The sequence below is a fragment of the Aythya ferina genome (genome assembly GCF_964211825.1).
Source record: "Aythya ferina genome assembly, chromosome: Z".
Taxonomy (NCBI): domain Eukaryota; kingdom Metazoa; phylum Chordata; class Aves; order Anseriformes; family Anatidae; genus Aythya; species Aythya ferina.
The window spans coordinates 47,264,541-47,287,337 of NC_140299.1; the positions used below are offsets into that span (position 1 = coordinate 47,264,541).

General features: G+C 37.6%; 1 protein-coding gene across 12 annotated transcripts in view; it reads right to left on the reverse strand.

The window, feature by feature from the left end:
* The window catches only part of SHC3 (SHC adaptor protein 3), a 71,256-nt gene that overhangs the window by 34,503 nt on the left and 13,956 nt on the right, over positions 1–22,797 (reverse strand). For all 12 annotated transcript variants that reach the window (XM_084505484.1, XM_084505490.1, XM_084505485.1 and 9 more), the window contains one exon: positions 7,901–7,971. In XM_084505484.1, the coding sequence (XP_084361610.1) occupies positions 7,901–7,971 (71 nt within the window). The remainder of the gene's footprint in view (positions 1–7,900; positions 7,972–22,797) is intronic.

Genomic DNA, 22,797 nt, shown 5'->3' on the forward strand with positions numbered 1-22,797 from the left:
ACCTGACTCAAGGACCCTGTTAATCAAAACCATCTCTTGAGTACAGGAAACTAAATGAACCTGCTCAAGAGGCTGAAGCCCCAGGCTGGGGGCTGGCAAAGCAGTCTCAATTTCTGTGGTATAAGTAGGAAAGCACAGAGCAGCTTAAAAGATGGGGTACACATCCTCCCACTCAATAACAAAGCACTATAGGTTTTCCAGTTACAGGCCTTCCTTTCAGTAAAATACTTTAGTTTTACTGAACTCAGTGTTCCCAAAGTCTGCATGAACACCAGTAGTGGAGGGAAGACCTGGGAAAAGTGAGAGCTCATTGAGATAGATGTCAGGCATGTCATCTGAACTTAAATTTGACAATTTGTTTTAAAATTCATTTTTTAAAAACTCTGTGAATATTAAATACATTCAAACAATGGCAGATTTTGTGTTAACAATGTTTTTAATGAAAATTCTGGGAACTTCAGAAAAAGATATTAAAGCAATTCTGTCTAAGCAAGATCAGAGCAGTTTGACTCCTTTATGGACCTGCAACAAAAGCTGCAGTACTTTTCTGCCTGTGATTTAAGGAGTCTTAAAGAAGTATATGATGAAAACAGAAAGAAAAAGGGCAGGTGAGTATCTGCCACTACACAGACATACACTCTTCCTGGGGAAGGTTCCTGGACCTCTCTGTTTATAATCTCAATTATCTTTTGGGGATCTTAACACAGGCAGAATGGAGATGTGGAAGACCTCCTAAAGGCTTCACTCTACCTTGCATTGCCAGGCAGTACAGAGGAGACATCTTTTTTCAGCCGATCAGATTTGCAAATGCCTATGCAGCATAAGTACCTGAGCCACAAACCTTACCCAGAAATAGAAACAGCTGCTAGGTTAAGAGTGCAATTATCTGACTTGTGCATACAAATGTTCGCCTAAAGAATGTAAAAACAAAAGTTCTGGATATATTTGCACAATTGAACAGTTGCATGGACTTCGGAAAATTAGGGTATGACTAGACTAACTTTCTGGTAAGAGAATTATTTTACACAGGCAGACGTTATACCTTTCTATGCCATGTGCCGTTTCATTAGCTGGGCAGAGATTGATACCAGTGTAAAGTTATCCTGATCTCTTGTAAAATTAGCTACTGTGCTGTCTTCATGAGGGACCACATACTGAGTTCCAAATCTGTCCAAGAGTATTTTCTGCTTTGCAGATGGTCATACTGTGGAGTCATTTTCTTGGCACAAAATATGTTGTGTGTTTTGAAATATAAATTCAACATGCAAATATATTGAGAGAAAAATTACCAATATGCATTTTCTCAGCCTGACCTATTCTACCTGAAATTGATTTGACATCTCTCTGAGAAAGAAAAAAAGACATTTTGCATTTATATTTTTTTCCATTAAAAGGCTAATGCCCTGATATTTTTCATAGTTTTAGTCTTGTTTTACTCTGGTAGTTATGTAAAGTAGCCCACTCAGGAAGCTCAAATCTGTTCTATGAAACACTGTCACATGAAAATACCCTCTCTTCCTGTGGTTTCAATGATTTATTTTATTTTATGGCTGGGATGCTGGGCTTTATTGTTGCTGTTTTTAATTAATATGATTTAATTGGTTAAAAAAATACAGAACTCTAAAAGTCATATTTCAGGGAAATGACAGCACATGAAAATTGTGTGGATTTTTTTCAACATATCTGGAAAAAGAATAGCAATCTCAAGTATTTAGACTAGGTACTCGGACTAATTTTATTAGTCTGAAATACATTGTATGGCTAGACTAAAAAACTACTAATATTCTTTCATTAATATCCGTTAGCATCTGATAGTTCCCAAGTTTTTCTTTGCCACCTCCAAAGGTTAGGACTTCAGAAATTTAAAAATAGACATCAAAAGATGGACTTTTTTAATGTAAGCATGACACATCTTAGAGAGCTATAAATAAGGCTCCTAGTTATTTCTTAACAGTTTTATATTCCTGCCTTTTTTTTTTTTTTAATAATTTATAAATCATTACCAACTGATGTACCAGAATCTTATGAGGAGATACAATGTCCATGCTAAATATAAAAATAAGTTGCTGCTGGAAAACAAAACAAAACCAAACCAAAAAAACAAAACCAACACCACACAAAAACAGACAAAAAAAAATATAATTATTTTAAAATCTGTTTAATGATTGAAATATTACTTGTTTGTATGTGAAACAGGCAAAACAAGCGAATGCTACCTGAACTAGCACAGGGGACATGCACAGGCTCTGGAGACTAAACCAATACATTGCTGCTTACAGAACCTCAAATGCCAACAGGCAAAGAGACAATTGGTGTAAGGCTGAAAGAGCATCTAAGGAGGCAGAGCAGAGAGTGCCAGCAGGAAGGGCAGGGTAAGAACAAAGGGCAGATACACCTCCCCTCCAGGGACCCCCAGATTGTGGGGCCAGGCCTGGTGCCACCGCCCTGACACGTTGCCTGTCCTGAGTGTGCTGGTGATGGGAAGCCTGGCTGATGAAGAAGGCTGCACTGGCAAGCAGGTTGTGGTCAACTGGTGAAGCAAAGAAGTTATGGTTCCACTTTATCTTCCTCTCATATCCTTGGTTTGTTTCTTGAAATGGAGTCTTCTGACATGGAGAAAATCTACAAGCAGAAAATGAAAGGAAGCTGGCCAAATTCGGTTTTGGTGTATTGAATAAACTTTGCAAGGTAGCAAGGCTGTCTTTGTCAACTGTTTTGGCAAAGGATTAAGGACACCACTAGGTACATAGTATGCAATGTGTCCATTGGTAATTCAGGCAAGGCAAAGTAGTTGTTATTTTTATTCTCCTACATCTTCAGTGTGAGACTAACATTAATTTTCTAATAGAGGTGGCTTTGTTTTTTACCTGCAAAAATATATTTTTTATCCATTTGTATGCTGTTTAACAACATACATACTTGAAGGGATATTTGAGGCAATTTCAATGCAATCTGTACCTTCTTTTGTAACGTGCAAGTTTCACAAACTCACTCTGTTTCGTTTAGCACTAACAGAGAAGTCCATCTGTTTTGGTGGCTTCTCCTGATACAGTAGTTCTGAACAGTGGTTTGGTTTTAGGAATTTACAGTGAAAGTGTTTATCCAATAGCACACGTTATCTCTTCACTCTGCATGTACAAACAGTGAGTTTGGCACTTAGTAAAACTGGAACAAACAGCATTTTTTTCCTTATACTTAAGCCAAACGTATGCTACACACAGGTGACAGCAAAGAGGCTGCTGGGAACACAGTCATATATATGCAACTAACCATTATGTAGATTCTGATAATCTTCTAAAAATCAACATTTGCGGAAAATTTAAGAAAAAGTCTTGAAATAATTTACAGCTTTTGTGAACATCATGTAGATATATACAAAGCCTTGATGCATGCTTACAAAAACCTTCCTTCTGCACAACCTTACATACATCAAGAGTAAAGTCAACGATGACCAAAAAAAAAAAAAAAGAAAACTAACAGTAATAAATAAAAATGTACTTGGAGTTCTAGATTGTTAGGTAGCTCTAATTCTTTAGCTTCTTTTGTGATGTTCAGGCTTTATTCCATTCATCCTGGTCTCTGGCTGTTTATTCTGGTTGTTGTCAGGGAGATGGACAGGATCTGAACCAGGATCACAGTAACCTCCAAACTGTGTCCTACTTCAGATCATTTAGTACAGTATCCTCTCTCAAAGAGTCGCCAATAGCAAGCATTTCAAAGAAAGGCATAGGAAACCTTACAAAAGTAAGATGGAAAAAAAAAGTCTAAAAAAAACTGCCTTCGCCCTTGCACTTTCCCCTAACCATGGCCCCATGCACAGAGCCCACACAGCAGAAAACAGGGGTGGACTACATGCACCCTCTAGGCTGTAGGGTATGATACAGAGAAAGCTGAGCACAAAATTCAACATGGTACCTATTTGTTCTCAGAAATGACAGCAGAAGCATTCTTGCTTTTCAGTGTCGTCTTCTGTCCTTTTCGCTGTGAATTTCTGCAAAGAATACAGGTATGTTTGAGGCACGCACTGTGTTATCTAAATGTCATTTACATGATTTAGTACTGGACTTGAACCCCGATCTAAAATCTGGATTTGCATTATCTCCCCTCCTGAGGGTTGGGATATTGGCATCAGTGGGTTTGATTTCCACTCTTAGAAAACATGGGCCCAGGTCCCAGATTTGGAGAGGAATCTCTTTCAAATAGTTCAGCCCAGCAGTGACTGAGGAGAGGAGTAGGACCAGAGTTTGGATTTGAGTTCAATGCTCCTAAGAAGTATCTCACTCCTGACTTACTTGTCATTATCACAGCATGCAATATAACCTTTTTATTCAAGCAAAGGGAGGTGTGATTTTCTGAAGCTGCATGCAGTAAACTGATTGCTTTTAATTAGATGCCAGTGAACATGCAGCCCTGTAGTCCAGATAATACTGTACGACAAACAGTGCATGCAACATTATTCTAATTCAATCCAGTGCATAACTAGACACATGCATTCAAGTAGTGAAGACTCATTACACTATAACAGATTAAACAATAAGCATAAAAACATATTAGAGGAATTGCAAATATTACATGTGTTGCAAAAGTATTTTACCTTTTTCTCTTTAGTATATAAAAAGATTGTGAGCAATAAAGGCATGGCCACAAAAGTTCAGGGGCCAAACAGCACCTTTCCGTGATGATGAGAGTAGATTTCAGATGAACTTAGGACCACTTGCCACCTGCAGTTAGCTGAGCAGTCTTGCTTGCTAGTCCTTCTTTTCCTCCTCTGTTTTGAAAATTAAACGCTTCTGTTCATCTTGCTGTTCAAGAATGTCATCTTGACCTCACATGTGTTACAAGAATTGTCACCACATAATTAATGATGCACCATGTGGATTTGGCTGGCTTTTATTTATCTTTATGCATAGCTGCTGACCCTTGGCTTGGACCCCATCCATTTATTTGCTCAGAAATTCACATGATGTTATATTCATTATACAAAAGAAAAAATGCAATAAACTGGTTAATACTACTCCAGTTGTCCTGTAGTGAAATAATCTTGAAACTTCAAATGTGAAATAATAAAAAGAAAATTCTCTTATAAATTGTACATAGCTGTTCATTTTTCCCCAGATCATAACCAAAATTAGGATAACAATACCTTTTGTCAGGCACCACCAAAGTTGTTAAATCTTATGAAGAGTATGACAAGTGAAAGTATTTGTTCTCTGCTTTCACACAAAGATAAATGTATTGCTACAAGTTTAACATTTCAATTTACAAGAAAATGTAAAAGAGAAACAAAGCCAAATCATAGGTCAAGTGCAACGGTCTTAGATGGCACAGGTTGGTAATTGATGTGATTATCCTCATGACGAGAAAGGAAAGACCCCTGGTCTGATTTTTGACACATCAGCTTTGATCCAGTTCCTGGAGTTGAAATCTGTTTTTCATTTGTCAGAATGGTCCATGCATGCACGCTGACATATATGCTTTCCTAATGTGTTAGTCATAAGGGTTGGAATTTTCAAAGCAATACAAAATATCTGGACCACCTTTTCCTATTAGCTTCCTATGTAATATGGGTATCTAATTCACTAGATAACTGGAAATAGTAAACCAAATTTATAAGTAATTTCATGTTCATCAATGGCACAGATGCTCTTTACAAAGCACTAATTCACTTAATTGCACAGTTGTTTGGGACTGGGATGAGAATTTACAAAATAATGTCTAAAGTTTGCAGCAGTGTCTGAGACTACAAAATTTATCCACCCCATGACTGAGCCACAGATTTTTTTCTTCTATGAGACGGTGATGCTCCTCTTCCCTTGGGGATTTGGTCCTGCTCAGGGCCAGCAGAAAGATAAACTGACCATAACCAGAAGGCAGGAGAAAAAAAAAAAAAAAGAAAAACAACAACAACAACAACAAAAGACAAGAAAACAAACAAATAAGCAACAACAACAACAACAAAGTAGGAGCTTTGCAATGTGGAAGAAAAGCAAAGGCAAGAAAGCAAGTAGGTGCAGGAATGTGATGCTCTGCTAGAAACAGAGTGACTGTTTTGTATGTGTCAAGTGCAACACATGTCTATTAGGAAAGTATATATCCAGACCTTCACACTGATCAGATACCTTGGTTCATTTTTTCTAAATGGCTTTTATGCTATTTAGTAAATACCACATGATAACAGAAGTAATACTGGCCCAACATAGATCAGTTTCTTCTATGACTGGTTTTACAAAGTCTTGGAAAAAGACTGTATTATAATAAACAGTTGTGATACAGGCTTGTATCCACATGGGAACTTGTGCCTGTAATATCAGAACATCAGTACTAATTCAGTAGATACCTTAAGGCCTATATTATGCTTCTTATTGCACATGAGCAATTTCACATCAGCAAATGTGAGTTTTAATCATTCCTTAATAAAAAATAGGCTTACATGTGAAATGTTAATTGATGAAGTATAGCACAGACTGCTTTCTGCGTGTACTTAAGACATGGAATGAAGATTTTTGGATGAATTTATGAAATGCAGATTAAGTTGCTAGATCCTGATTCCAATTCCAACTCCTACTTTAAAATAGGTTTTAGATCAGGAACTACGTGATCAGAATAATGAGTTAATAAGCCCTCGTTATTTTATGATAAATGGAAAACCGAAAATGCAAAATAACAAACAAAACAGGAAAATATATCTTCCTGCTTGAAAAAAATATCCTGTGTTCTAGATGTCATCAGGGAAGATGAGCCAAGAAAATGTCCAGCATGTAGACAAATATGCTGTAACATAACAGAAAAAATGTGATTCCAAGTCTGTTTCACAGTAAAAGCCAAAAAACATTTTGTATTGAGAGAACTGTAAGACAAAGATACTTTGTTTGTGCAGATCATACTGCTTTAGATCACCAAATATGTTCACATGTTAAAGGTAGAGTTGTGCTTCTAAGTTAGATAATAAGAAAGATACATTGCCAATGAAAACATAAAGTATGAGAGATTGTGCAGGAAAAAATAAAATAAAATCCTGAATTCAGTCCACCTTGAGATAAAAACTACAAAACCAAAAGGTATAACAATTGTTTCATAAGCCAGTATCATTCAGCTTCCAGTTGGTAATAACAGATCTGCCATCTGCATTGGAACTACAAGACTGCCTGGACATGAAAGCATTTTTAAAAGTTACTGTTGTGAATACTATAGAAATGTATGCTAGCGGTTTAAAACAACAGAATAGGAAAATGCTCAGATACCTCCACATACTAGGTTGTCTGAAATACAGAATTCTATCATTTACCAGTCCATGTACTTTTATGTCCCTCATCAAAACTACATCTTGACAAATAAATGATTAACATTTTCAGAGGACCCACAGGGGCCCCTTCAAAGCTAGTGTAACTCAAAGTCAATGCATGTAGTTCATGAGAATTGCATCCAAGCCTAAAAATAAGTATTTTTTTTTCACATTTAATAAAGGAAATATTTAGCTGTCTACAGTACAAAAATTATTTATGATTAGTGACAGCAAGACATCTTAAAGAGCTGAAATTCAACTGTTGTTTCAATTCATATCATTTTATGTGCATTTCTTTGAAAGGGACTGCTTCATTACTTTGATGCCAGAATGTGTCTATGGCCATTTGAAACTGTGGTCTCCATTCACTAGAAGACATCAACACCATATGGTGTTGATGGGGGGGGACGGGGAGAGGAGGATTTTATGGGGGAGGGAGGATCCTTAAGCTTCACGGGAGCTGTATTGGTATTGGGTGAGATATTTCCTGTAAAAGCGTAATAAAAAGCAGACGAGGTATCCAAATATATTTAGTATGTGTTTTGCTATTTTTCTGACCTTTCCTCTTTGGGGACACAATTCAGAAGTGACTAAAAATATGCTTGTACAAAGTCTTACCTTGTAATCTGTGTTCTTGTATTGAAGTCAAGAGATCTCATTGAACGTAAGACTTCTATGCACCCCAAGTACTGTAAGGAAAAAAAAAATGTTGAAAAACATATTATAATTATTGAGTTTTCGGAGAAAATGTTCATTGAAAGACATTGTACATTTTTTTATTTTTACATTTGTTTTATCCTAACTGCCAGGTAGGTTTTTATCATTATGTACTTCTACATCACAGATTTCTTCCATAAACATTTTATTTCATTTAAATATGAAGTTTGGTTCAACTTTTCTTTTTATGTTTAATCTAATCTGTGTAACACCTTGATCATGATGTGTTGATGGGATTTTTAGTTTTCCCCTATCTTAACTGCTCAATTTTACATATAAAGTTAGTCAAACTGAAAATAATATTAATGAAAAAGGAAGTGTGTTGAAGCAAATTCATCTAGCATTGATTAGTAGAAAAATCCAGGTACAGGCAGGATTTAAGATTTTCATTAATGACACTGATAGGAAAATCCTAAGAAAATACATTAATAACAAATGCTGGAAAATGTCTTCAACAGAAGCCTCTCTTCAAGAGAGGATAGACATGAGGGTTGGCTAATGTTTAGGAAAAGACCAGACAGATTGTCCCAGATATCTGCCCTGCATCTCTATGAAAAAGAGGAAGTAGGGTTAGAAACTATGTTAAAATGTAATGTGAATCTTCTGGACATGCTTCCAAAAGCAGGCATAATTTGCATCTGCTAAAACTTACTTGCAGCTGCAGCTCTCATCAGGTATCTGTACGGTGTGGCTTAGCACAAACTAGCTCATGATGGGCATATCCGACAGCAGTATCTTAGTATGAATGCTAAGCACTCAGCCACTCACCTGCCTTTCGAAAATTAGGGGAAACTAGGATGACTCTTCAGACAATGAGCCTTATAACGTTATTTTAGCACTGTGTTTTTATCAGTAAAGTATTTATTTGCAGTGTAATGAAATCTAAAACTAGTGCAAAAAATCAAGAAGACCAGCATTCTATGTCTGTTTTTTCACTGAAAAAAATTGATCTGATGATTATCAGGATCTTTAACAGTGTTTCTTTCTATAGAAAAATACATATCACAAAGTGTTTACAAATGAAGTAAATTGCTTGGTTTCAGATGTACATTATTATTTAACTAATTGCTATCAAATGTTATTGTCTTTACAACAGTAAATAATATAAACTAAAATATAAAGTTACTCTTATTCACTAAAATGCTCAAATCTGGATTATAGTAGCCCATAGTTCTTGGAAAGGTGTTTTTCAAGATCAATTAGATCAATTTCCTGGAGGGTTGTTTTTTGTTTTGTTTTGTTTTAGAATCCTCCTGCAATTTTATCTTAGATTTTTGAATAGTTTGTAAAATCATCAGAGATAATATGTTATTGATAGAGGTCCTGGCACACTGAGCTTTCAAAATAAAGGTCATACTCTCAAAATTTTTAGATTATCAACACTCCTTTATCACTGCAAGATTAGGTAACCCTGTGTATCTTATTACAAGCAGATTCCTTTTTAAATACACTTCTACCTGAGTACTAAAAGCATCCAGAACAACATTTTCATTCTCTGATGCAAGAATTTAACCCATTAACTCATTTTTTAAGTATCTCAGAAGGTGATTAGATTTTCCTGGAGATGAATTAAGCATCAATTGAGATTATCAGATGAACTCAGTTAAGTTATGCCAATATACAGCAATGGAGGATGTTTTCCTATACTCTGCATCATTTTGTTTTAGCGTTACGACGCTTTTACAGATAAATTTTCCCAAATATTTATGTCGTATGATATATTTTTACTATGAAATATACAGTAAAGTGGTATAAATATTCAAAGGTATCCCAATGATGTTTCAGTTTGTTACTGAAATACTTGGTTTCCATTATCCCTTCAACACATTCATTTAGACTGCTCAGTACTAAAAGACTTTTGGATTGCAGTTGTTCCTTCACTGGTCTATATTTGACACAGGTTTCTTAAAGGTAAATAATTGTGCAATTTTGAGATCCAGGCTAACATTTTAAAAGCAAACTCTGAAAGGTAGTTTGACAAGTACATGCAGGCGTGCAAATAAATACACAAACACATGTGCATACACATATTGAAGTAAACACACAAGTAATTAGACAAATACCCATAAACATACTTAGAAGGCGTGCATTTAGACTTCTTTGAGTCATACTACCTGATCTGCATTAACAAAAGTAGAGACAAAACCAGACTGAAGGAAAGTCAGATGGAAAAATTATCCTCTATTTATTTTATGTGTAGCATGAAGACAGCTGAACACAACATAGTAAGGCTTGCAATATTCCTGACTGATAAGGCAAAGATGGCAATTGATTTTCTGGGATAAAAGATGTGAACACTTAATCACCACGGCATGTTTTCAAGTAATGAAATTACTATAAATACTGACATTCAAAAGGTCCAAAGGCCAACTACAGGGACATATAACTCACCTACTGCTATGCTTCAATTATTCCCCAAGACCAACATTGCTCTCTAAAAATATCCATTTGAAGTACATCCTGACAAGGATCCACAGAAAGAAGACATACAACCAAGATAGCAAGTAAATAAATTATTCATTTATTTCAACAAATATATATCCTGATTAAAAAGAAATGCTATCTTTTGCTTTAGGCATTCCATGAAACATTTAAAATATCATTATAAAACAGTCTACTTCTAAAAACGCTCCTCTTCACCCAATAATTAATATATATTCTAATCAGTCAGCTACTGTGCACCATGATATTTGTGAACTCCCATTAGCATCCTCCCTCTCATTGCTCAGGAAACAAGCACACCAAGATGCAGCCCACCTTGAAGTAGGAAAATTTGGGACTACCAGTTCCAAGCTCTCTCAAATAATGTTCTGCTTTCTGTCTACTTTTTCATATTTGAATGAGGTTCAAGGTTGTCTACCTTCACTGGATGGTACTGTGCCCTGTGGACACATCTTTCAGATGAAAGAATGCCTTCCCACTCAGAGGTTTTAGACTCATAGCCAACACCTTGTGTTCTAATTGGCACTTTGCAGGAGACTGATGTGAATCTGAAAGAACAGTGTCACATACTCTTGGGATCATGTGTCTTATGCATGAGGTTCCGAAATCTTGAATAGTCATCTTTTTTTTTCTTTTTTTCCAGATAAGTATCATACTTCCCAGGTTTCTAGTTCATCACATAGATGAAGATTTCTTCCATATTCCCTAAAGTATCTCTGTCTTCTCTATGACTCAGTCAGAAAATTCTTGTTTAACAACCAAAAATTTTTATGGTATCCAGTGTTAGATAGGATACCAAGTTCTCTCACCATGTGTCAGAAACAGACAGTTCAACAAATTAGGGTTGAATGCATTCATGTGTGTGAAGCAAAGAGGAAAGGTAAGTGTGGGTAGTCACCATCACAATTGCCTTTTTCTCCTCAAACACAAAAACCTTGCTCAGTGTTCTGTAACACCATTCAAAACACCAAGTTACTGGAAGAAATCTTCCACTCTGAGTCAGAAGCTAGTAGCAGCAACAGCAGCAAACATTTTTATAAAAATGTGACAAGATGTAGCCACCTACAGCACTGCAGTAGTCCAGCCTGGGAGGAATGAATGCTCGAATGTCAGGTGCGCAGGCAGTACCTACTAGCAAAGAAATTTCTGCCCAAAACATGGGTAGCAGGAAGATACACCCATCAACCATTCTCAGACAAAGGAAGGTGTCTAAACTAATGGAGTACCGTTAGCTCACCAAAACAGCATGGTTATTCACAATAAATTAAGACAGACAGGTTTTAATCTGTGTAGCCAGCTGCCTGTCATAAATCTGAGTGGCTCACAGCACTGCAGATTGCACCTGCAATACACAGAGCATCATGCAAGTTATATAAGAGATAACATGGTTACATCAGCAAACAGACATGCAGTTGGTGTAGTTTGCCATAAATTAGCCAGTGCTTTCAAATACTGATGTATGCAAAATCTTCTCTAGCATTGTGTAAGTGTTTATAACAGCCTGGGTGCTCAAAGAAAAATGGAAGTAGCATCCTGTGATTCTGAGTGGTGTATATGGATCTAATTTTTGAAAACAGAAAGCCCTGAACTGTATTGTAAGGTACACTGTAATAAGTCAGACAGTTCAGTTCAAGTTTTTCACCCCCAGGCTTAGCCTTTGCTTTTACTTATGAAGTCTGCAAAAGTGAGCATCTTTTTACTTGCCACGTCTGTTCCTCATGTGTATTTAGAGTCATACCCCTACACTTTCATTGTCTTTCCTCCCTTCCTTCCTTCCTTCCTTCCTTCCTTCCTTCCTTCCTTCCTTCCTTCCTTCCTTCCTTCCTTCCTTCCTTCCTTCCTTCCTTCCTTCCTTCCTTCCTTCCTTCCTTCCTTCCTTCCTTCCTTCCTTTTCATTCTTGTTAGACAAAGAGCTAGCCCAGAATTATAAGATGTCAAAAAAAATAAATTGCCAGTTAATATGAATTGACTATTGTTAGTTAAGTCCACTCAAGGACTCCCTTATTTCAAAACAAGAGCTTTTATTTCAAGTTCAAATTATTTTTTCTATCACAACAAGCATATATTTCTGCACTGAAATGGCAGTTCATCCTAATTTCAGGTGTTGTCATTAACAGCCCAATGGGTTGTGTAACTTGCTGTCTACCCTAAACACCAAATTCTTCATGTCTAGATGCACCCTAACAAGCAGGGTATCATACAAAAATTGTAACAGGCCAACACTTGTTTTCAATATAATAAACTTGTCTACATGTAACTTAGAACCCAACCAGATATCCATACAGTTAATACCTATATTGATGAATGAAAAAGAGAAAACCAAACCGAACAAAAAGCAGCCCAAATCGAAGCTATAGAGTGCAGGTTTAACTACAAGTATCTTACAATGAGTTTTTCTCTCTGGCAAATGAACAAGGAAGAATTAACCAGAACCCTTGTAATATCACATTATACCATTTACCAAGCTTAACTGAATTTGCAGTGCCCACTTACTAAACCACTTAAGTGAAGAAAAAAAAAAAAAAAATAGAAAGAGAAAGAGAAAGAGAAAGAGAAAGAGAAAGAGAAAGAGAAAGAGAAAGAGAAAGAGAAAGAGAAAGAGAAAGAGAAAGAGAAAGAGAAAGAGAAAGAGAAAGAGAAAGAGAAAGAGAAAGAGAAAGAGAAAAGAATTCCAATCAGGTGTTCCCATTAATAAAATAAACTAAGTAAAAGAAAACTAATAAAAAGTGCCAAAATACTTTATAATCTTTTAAAAGTTAGCTTTAACTTAACATTTATTGTCTTGAATATCTTAATGGTTTGAGTGAGACATCCACCACAAATTACTTACTCAGTTAATCACCACAAAAAGAAAAGATAGCTTATCAAAAAAATATATTTGTTCTTCCATTTCATAAGGAGATTGTACCTTGGTTTTATGTACATTGATAAGCTACATAATGCATATGTACAAAATACTGCTACATAATAGCAGTAAATCTATTAATTTTGTGAAGACAGTGGAATCTTAGAAGCATAGAAGCATTGTGACTTCATTAAAACACTGAACTTTTATTTAAAAAAAAAAAAAAAGAAAGAAAAAAAAGTGAGAAAACAATAGTTTTCTGAAATACTTCAGGGACATCTGGCAATAAAATCCTTGGTAAAATCTCTAAAATAGCCCCCTGATTGTCCTGTCTTCTGAGTACTACATATTACCCTTCCACTACCAAAGGCAGTAAGAAGTCATTGTCTGAAGTCACCTGGGTCTACTAATATTGTAGCAATAGAGTCCTTGCTATTTTTTAATGCAAATTGGATACAGAGTTCTACCTGGAATTTGAAATATCTAATTACCCGTTCAGTTACCCATAGCAAAATGGCACGCAGCAGGAGGACATTTCCTTCCACATCTGCAGGAGGAAAGTTAACAAACTGCTTAACATTCTTGCAGACAAATCTAATCTTAGCCTGTCTGTATAAGGAGGACATAAAGCATTCAATGCCAATAGTTGGGCACATTTTGTGTATGTGACGTGGTGTTCACACCCCTGCATGAGGCTAGTGCATTGGATTTCTGTGGGAGGCACTGCTCTGCATCCAAATAGCTGTGGGTGTCCTCTTTTTAATATGAAACACTAGTTCTTCATCCTGATCATAAAAAATGGCTCATGCATAGAAAACTGGTCTCCCTCCCTTCTTCACTTACCGTATTTGTGAATTCAAACCACCTGGTCTCTTATTAGGAACACAAAATTTGAAGAAGGAATGACGGAGAGTGTGCTATTAACAGTGAAGATGCATTGCAAGTCCACAAAACCAACAAAGTTCTTCAGAAGCTTCCTCATGAGAACAGTTACTTTTAACTGCAGTTTTTCTATATGCTTAGTCTGTAACCATAGCTAATGCTGACAGGTATTTGCAGTTCTTACGTATGTTTGGATAAAATATTTTTTCTCTTATATAATGATATAAAATATGATGTGCTTACACAGCAGCTTAAAAAGACTAAATCTTCTTGCCAGTTAGCAGCAAGACTTTCAGTGGTTCATTTAGTGAGGTTAAGTAGGTCTTGAATTCACATCAAATAAAAGGACCACTTTAGAAGTATGGGTATTGGGAAGATATCTCTACACAGCACAGGCTGAAGCTGTGCCATACGTGCTCCATCAGTACAGTTGACAAGAGTTAGAATATGAGCTGATATCATGATCAGTTATGAGTACTGAACACTGTGGGAAGCTCCCAAGGCTGAATTTACACTTGAAAATTTAAAATATAAAGTTAGTGCATTTATGCTGAAAAGGAGTATATATAAAAGCACTTCATACACACGATGCTAGAGGTTCAGATACTGATCTGGAACCTAGATCACTGTGGGAGCTCATTAAATCTTGCTGGACTCAAGGGTCAGCTATTGCACTGGAGCTTTGGACGTGCCCTGAAACCAAACCAGAGCAAAACACACACAGAAGTTTAGGGAGGTTTTTCCCCATATCACCAAAAAAAGTTAGCATTTTCTAAAGACCTGCACTCTAAATGTGCAAATTTTTGCAATTTTTTTATTCTTTTCTTTTATTCATTTGTTTATTTATTTTTAACCTTTGCACATTTTAAGATAGTGTTTGCCGAACCACAGGTAAACCTTCTCCTTCTTGTAAGCAAAGAATGAGTGTTTGCTGTCCTGCCACCACTGTACCCCAGTTCTGGCACCATGAACATCTGCAGGACACCCCTTTTTTGCAGGTCCTGCTGGTTAGGTAAAGTGCTAACTGTGGAAAAGAGGCTGCCTTTGGCAAACATGGGCTACCATCTCCTGAGCAGATAGCAGCACAGTGAGAATAAGGGCTCAGCATACACACAGCCATTCAGAGTTATGTCAGAGTACCTAGATATTTTAAGCAGAAGGATGGAATAGAAGATTAGCTCTGTGACATTTCTAATGTAGGGTGAGTTACAATATTAGAAAAAGCTGTGGGCAGAAGGAAGACTGGATATTCAGAGAGAAATACATTTATATGAGCAGCAGTCAGAGAGCTTCAAGTCAGCTGTTAGAGATTTCAGTTTCTCTGGTAGTTTAGGATAAAAATATTTGCCTTTAAATGTTCTACTTAGCTATCAAGTAAAATGATATCAAAATCTTACCTAACATGAGTGTTATCCTGCACATGCATGTTATGAAGTAACATAAAATATTTTTACAGTCCATTCTTTGAAATTTCATCAATCTTCTGTGTAAAAAAATTGTACTCTTGGCTATATAAAGAAGTATGCGCATTTTTCAGAGATTTCTCCCATGCACACACTTTCTGAATACCCAAACTAATCCTCTCCAGCAATTATCTCCTGCAGTGCAAGGACTGCACCACACCAGAGGAACCCCACAGTGTTGTATTGAGACACATCTGGAGCTAGAGAGGGCTGAGAGTGTCCCTGTCCACATGTCCCTTAGGAGAGAGCAGTATATCCTTCCAGCCCCAACACAGCCTCGTGTTCTTCCTTTCACCCAGAACAAGGCACATCTTCAGGACTGCCTCTGAGGGTGCCTGGTGCCTCTGCTCCATCAGCATGTGCCAAAGGGAAATGCTTTGCTTCACTGCCCTGTGCTTCCCCAGTATCTGCATAATGGAGCACCTGCTCCAGGGCTCAGCAATGCTGTAGGAAAGAAACATTGGCAGCCTTATTCTGAATGAGGAAAAGGCGCTATATTTAGACATTGTCAGAATCTAACACTAAAAATGTGTCATAAACATATGCTACTCTGAGAAACAGAGAAGCACTCTTCTGTGCTTTCATACTTTTGCAGTTGGTAATTTTTATACCAGTAAGTAATCATATATAGAGCTTTACAGTGAACCAATATGTCTCCCAAAGGGTTTTTTCTCATTAAAGAATGTGTGTTCTAATCCAGACAGAAAACTCTACGTAAGAATTGATTGGATGGAAATGGAACGGAAAATCTAAAAACACATCTTCTTCAGGGTTCAACTACAAATAAGCCTTGACTCTTCAGCTGTAAATTTATCATCACGAATTGTTCCATGAGACAAGTAAACCAACCAGGCTTCTGAACTAGTACAAACAATGATGGATATGGCTGTCAATAGGTTTGCATTTCTCCCCAAAATGGGTAGTTCCCTGCTTCAACAAAGAGCAAGAGGAAAACAAAGCGTTCCAACTAATATCTCTAATTTTGACCAACACCTACTTCTTTCCTATTTTGTCCTGTAAAATAACTGGCTTCAGTAGTGTTAAAATACTAAAAATATCCCTTTATATGCAGACTTTTTAACAGTTCTTGACTGGTGAAGGTTAGCCTATTCTTTCAACAAACCATCTTATCCTATCAAGGCTCTTAGCTCCAGTTCAGGCATGTTCTGCAATGGAGCAGGGAATTGTAGTGCACAGGGTTGTTTCCTGCACACTGGCAAAACACCACAGGAGTGCAGAGACCTGCCAGGAACCAACATCTCCCATAAGAGTAGCTGATGAGGCTTGGGTCAGGCCAGGAGTAGCCCCCAGATGTACAAAAGGAAGCCTTAGGAGCATGTCAACCGGGTTCTGAGTGGCAGATTGTGTGGGAAGGAACAAGGGCAGGTCCCCTATTCTTGAAGGCCAAGTGGGAGACTCCATGTACCCAACAACTGGGCACCATTCTGTGATCATATCTATCTGTCAAGGGCACTCATCCTACCTGACACTCAAGGCAGAATGGTGGGCACTTGTCTGAGAGGAAAGGCTGCGGCTTCCTCTGGGGGCCTTGCACCATCTACACCAACAGTGGCCAATGCCTCCACCCAATTGGAGGTGCTGAATGGAGGGGCTGCAGTGCAGAAATGTGACTGATGGAAGTGCCTAGACCTTTCTCCTGTGGCAGGGACTGGTGGCAGACCTTCCTGCAAAAGGTGTGCCCAGGTGGAGGACTTCCTGCACCTGAGGCTGAGCTACAGAAAGCAGTGAGAAGGCTGTGTGGTATCAGGGAGGCTGAAGAGGAGTTAGATAGCTGGTTACAGATTCAGTCTTCAGTGGGCCCACAACTCACAGCCAAAAACTCCACCAACACACACAGAAGGGAGAGATGCCAGTATTGCAAAAGAATGGAAGCTTGCAATGGCAAAGAGCACCAAGAGGAACAGTCTTTCCCCAAAGTCTGAGGTAACATTGCAGAACCACTTCAACCCTCTGCAGGCTGAAGAGGAGACACCCATAACATCAGAAGAGATGCAGGATCTGACTAAGCCAGCACAATATGCACAACCAAGAAAAGGCAATGGGTAGTAGTAGTAGGCAACTCTTTTCTGAGGGGTACAGAGGCACCCATCTGCTGACCTGACACATGATCCAGAGAGGCATGTTGCTTACCAATGGCTTGTATAAGGAATATCACCAAGAGACTACCAAGCCCCTCACATAGACTATTAACTCTTATCCACTGCAGTTGTTGCACGTGGGCACCAGTGATGCAGCCAGGAGCAGTCTGAGAAGTACCAAGAAGGACTGCAGCACTCTGGGAATGGTGGCTAAGAGTCTCTGGAGTGCAGGTAGTATTTTCATCAGTCCTCCCAGTCAAAGGGAATGAATTTGAAAGGGCCAGTTGAATCTGGAAAATCATCAGATTGTTACAGGAGTCATGCCACAGCCAGGTTCCTGGAATACATTGATAACTTCCTTCTCCAAATGGTAGAGGAGCCAATAAAGAGAGGTACTATTCTGGACCTCATTCTCACCAACAAGAAGGGGCTAGTGGGGAATGTGAAGCTCAAGGGCAGCCTTAGCTGCAGCGACCATGAAATGGTGCAGTTTAGGATCCTGAGGGCAGTAAACCCTCTCCCTTGCACTTTGGGAGAGCAGAATTTGGTTACTTCAGGGATCTGCTTGGTAGAGTACCGTGGAACAAAGCTCTGAAGGGAAGAGGGGCCAAACAAAACTTGTTAATATTCAAAGCTTACATTCCCAAGCTCAAAAACAGTGCATCCCAACAAAGAAGAAGTTGGGCATAATGCCAGGAGGCTTGCATTGGCAAACAAGGAGCTCCTGGACAAAGCCAAACACAAAAAGGAATATCATAGATGGTGGAAACAAGGACAGGTAACCTGGAAGAAATACGGAAAAATTGTCCAAGCAGACAGGGATCAGTCACGAAAGCTAAAGCCCTATTAGAATTAATTTTGTCCAGGTACATCAAGGGCTAAAAGAAATATTTCTACAAGTACATCACTGATAAAAAGAAGCCTAGGGAAACTGTGGGACATGGGAGACCATTTTACCTGGGATACAGAGAATGTTGAAGTACTCAGTGACTTTTTTGCCTCAGTCTTCACTGGCAAGTAGTCAAGACACTTAGCCAAAGTCACAGAAGACAAAGGCAGGGAGTGGCAGAAAGAATAACCACCCACTATAAGAGAAGAGCTGGTGCACAAGTCCTTGGGACCTGATGAAATGCATGTATGGGTCCAGAAGCAACTGGCAGATATAATCATCTTTCCATCATATGTGAGTTATTGGAATCCTGTGAAGTTACCAGAGACTGAAAGGAGGGAAACATAACCCCTTTTCCCAAAAAGGCAAAAAAGGGAGACCCAGGGAACTACAGGCCAGTCTTGCCTCTGTGCCCAGCAACATAATGGAGCAGATCCTCCTGGAAATTACATTAATGCACACGGAAAATAAGTAGGTGACTGGGGGTGGCCAACATGGCTTCACTAAAGGCAGATCATGCCTGACAAATCTGGTGGCCTTGTACAACAGGGCTACAGCATTGTTGGATAAGGGAAGAGAAACTGATGTCATCTACCTGGACTTGTGCAAACCATTTGACACTGTCCTATGTGACATCCGTATCTCTAAATTGAAAAGACTTGGTTTTGATGGATGGACCACACAGTGAGTAAGGAATTGGCTGGGTGGTCATACTTGAAAAGTTGCAGTCCATGCCTTGATGACCAAGTGGAGACCAGTGACTAGTGGTGTTCCTCAGGGGCCGGTACTGGGATGAGAACTGTTTAACACCACTGTCAGTGACATGGACAGTGGGATCAAGTGCACCCTCAGCAAGTTTTCAGATGACACCAAGCTGAGTAGTGCAGTTGACACACTGGAGAGAAGGGGCACATTCAGAGGGACCTTGACAGGATCAAGAGGTAGTCCCATGAGAATATCCTGTAGTTCAACAAGGACAAGTGCAAGGTGCTGAACCTGTATTGAGGCAATCTCAAACACAAACATAGGTTGGGTAGAGAATGGATTGAGAGCTGAGGAGATTGGACTGGTGCTGAGAAGAAGGACCTGGGGGTGCTGGTGGATGAGAAGCCAAACATGAGCCAGCAATGTTCACTTGCAGCCTGGAAAGCCAACCATATCCTGGGCTGCATCAAAAGCTGCATGGCCAGAAGGGTGAGGAATGTAGTTCCCCCCCTGCTCTGCTTTTGTGAGACCCCACCTGGAGAGCTGTGTTCAGCTCTGGAGCCCCCCTACTGCTTTAAACTAAAAGATGTTAGGTTTAGATTAGACATTAGGAAGAAATTCTTCACTCAGAGAGTGGTGAGGCACTGGAGCAGGTTGCCCGGAGAAACTGTGCATGTGGATACCTGGAGGTGTTGAAAGCTTGAGCAACCTGGTTTAGCGGAAATGCCCCCCATGTCAGGGAGGTTGGAACTAGATGGTCCTTAAGGTCCCTTCCAACCCCTACCATTCTATGATTCTATGACTTGAACATAAGATTTTTTTGCACAACTGCAATAAAAGGATGTAGGAGACAAACACATGTATTTTGTGTGAGATCTATGCCTCCTGTATGACTTACGTATTTTATTTTTTTAATTAAAATATTATTTTTAGTATAAATCAATGATATTTTTGATATTTTGGCAATTTGTGAGATTTACAATGTATTGTAAATACAGTGTAAATACAGAAAAGTCTCTGTTTTGTTCTTTGAACTGAAAGCTTGGATTTTCAATATCAGTAATGCTGCTAAAATTATACTACTAAACTCTTTTGGAGGAAAAAAAAAAAAAAAAGTAATCTTCATAAGCTCTTGATTTCATTATCATAGTAGAGTTATAAAGCACTTTCCTAAGAGACTGCAGGGAAATTAGGCTTTCTTTGTATATCTGTGTCTTGATATATTTTGATTCACTGCACCAAACAGTAACAGTGTTTGTTTATCATGCAAAGTGCAAAATAATAAAAAGAAAGGTCACGTTTTAAAATTTTCACTGCATGACTGTGAGTCACTGCATATTTGCTAGATGCCTAGCTTTAATCATATAAATCCTCTTACAGAGAATTTCCTGAAGATTTTCATGAAGGATTTCAATCACATAAGTAAAGGGACACTGACTTCCAGAGGGATCCTAAGATCAATGATAGAACAAAGTGTCTTACATTGACTAATTAATAGAGAAAAACTGTGAAACTTTTTCATCTAGATTCTTCTTAAGTCTGACACCTTGCTAGTAGAAATATCAGCTTCTAAACAAAGGAAGGCAACTATTTTTATCTATGTTTCATGTGATTTTGCTCAACTGTTTAAAGAATGTTTATATAAAGAATTTTTATAAATGTTTCATGTGATTTTGTTCAAATTATAAAGAATCAATCCACCGTAACAAGTCAAACAATCATTTTTATTTTATATTGTATATATACAAAATAAACACATGGATGTTTTTAATTATATTTATACAGACACCATTATATTTACTACAAGTATGCCAAAATATGCAGTGCCAAAAAAAAAAAAAAAAAAAAAGGAGCACACAAATAAATGTAAGTATAATAATATTTTGTGGACAGTTGTAAATTAAAAATATGAGCTCTATATATCTAGTAACGAAAGGACTTATATATTTTTATATAAGAAGATACCCGGATTTGCCAACTGAAAAAGATGGAAATATGTTCTCCTTTCTTTTCCCCACAGAGATCAGAAAATCTTTAAAGTCCTTCTTTAGTAGCTAGGGATTCTTATAAACAGAGTCCTTAAAAAAAATATGAACATGTTTTCAATGCCTCCAAATATTTTTGAGAATGATGCCCAGAAAGAGAGTGCAACATTTGCCAAAGAAAATGTGCCACCAATATGAGGACAGAAGGATAGAAGGTAGAACAATATCAAGCAATAGTTTCTACATCTGTTAATGTAATTCTGAAGTATTATTAAGATTTTACATAATTAAATATTAACAGTTGCTAGGAAAAGGGGAAATCTGAAGAAAAGCTGTGCAACATTGTACAATATTTTCTCCAGACTTCTAAGTATAGTTTCATTCTGTTGCTAAAATGTATTTTCACTTGGTTTTACTAGAATAAATAGGAATTTTTCTACTTTCTTGTATCAGAGTTGTAGACTCAAGTAGTTGTAGAGAGCTTCACAAAACATGAGAATGCAGGGCATTTTACCATGAAGGAAAAACAAAACAAAACCAACAAAGAAACAAAAATGTATCAAAAGAAATATCCATTCCAATTGGGATACTATAATTTTCACAATACATTAATATTGGTTTTACATTTTCCCCCCATGAAAGCTTTCTGGCAGCATCTCAAAATCAAATCATAGGATAATGATTCAGAACTTCTTTAAAAAAAAAGGGGGGGGGGACGGGACACCAAGTATTCAGCTAGGGGAAGAAGAATATATTTTTTCTTAACTTGAAAAGCAATTTCTTAAGTCAACTCTAAGGTCTCATTTCTTGCTAGTAAGGGGAAAGATACTGCTGGGAAGCAAATTTTGCTTCTGACAATTTTCTAATCTCCATCTCAAATGGGGTTGAAAACAACACATCTTCAAATAAAAGACCTTTTTCTTACTTCTTATTGGTGTGAGGATGAAAGAAGATTGCCAACACCTAGCTGAAAAATATTCATACACTGCAGATGCCAAATGGATTGGGCTTTCACAAGATTACACACACACACACACATACACACAAAAGTATCAGTAGTTTTGCATGTGCAATATTTCTTTTGTTATTATCTTATAGATGCATATTTTTGCATAAAAAAAAATAATCAGAAATGCTAGAATCAGTAGTACACACATTGGACAACCACTTATACTATCATTTCATATACAAGCATGTTCTGCATTATGCCTCTATTTTTTGGATGTGCCCAAAGTTTTAGTGAAAAGCAGGCTGCATGTGGAAAAACTTTAATTCTATACTTTCAGGTTAAATTTTTAAGGAATATTAAGCAAGGTGAATGCAATTACTGCAATGTGATACTAATCAATGTGAACACTTACAATATGCAGTACAATATCACAAATTAAATGTCTCATTTGCACAGATGCATACTTTAATTGAGTGAACATTTTCCAGACTGTTTTGCTTGCTACCTTGAATAACCACTAAGATATACTTCCTTTTAAA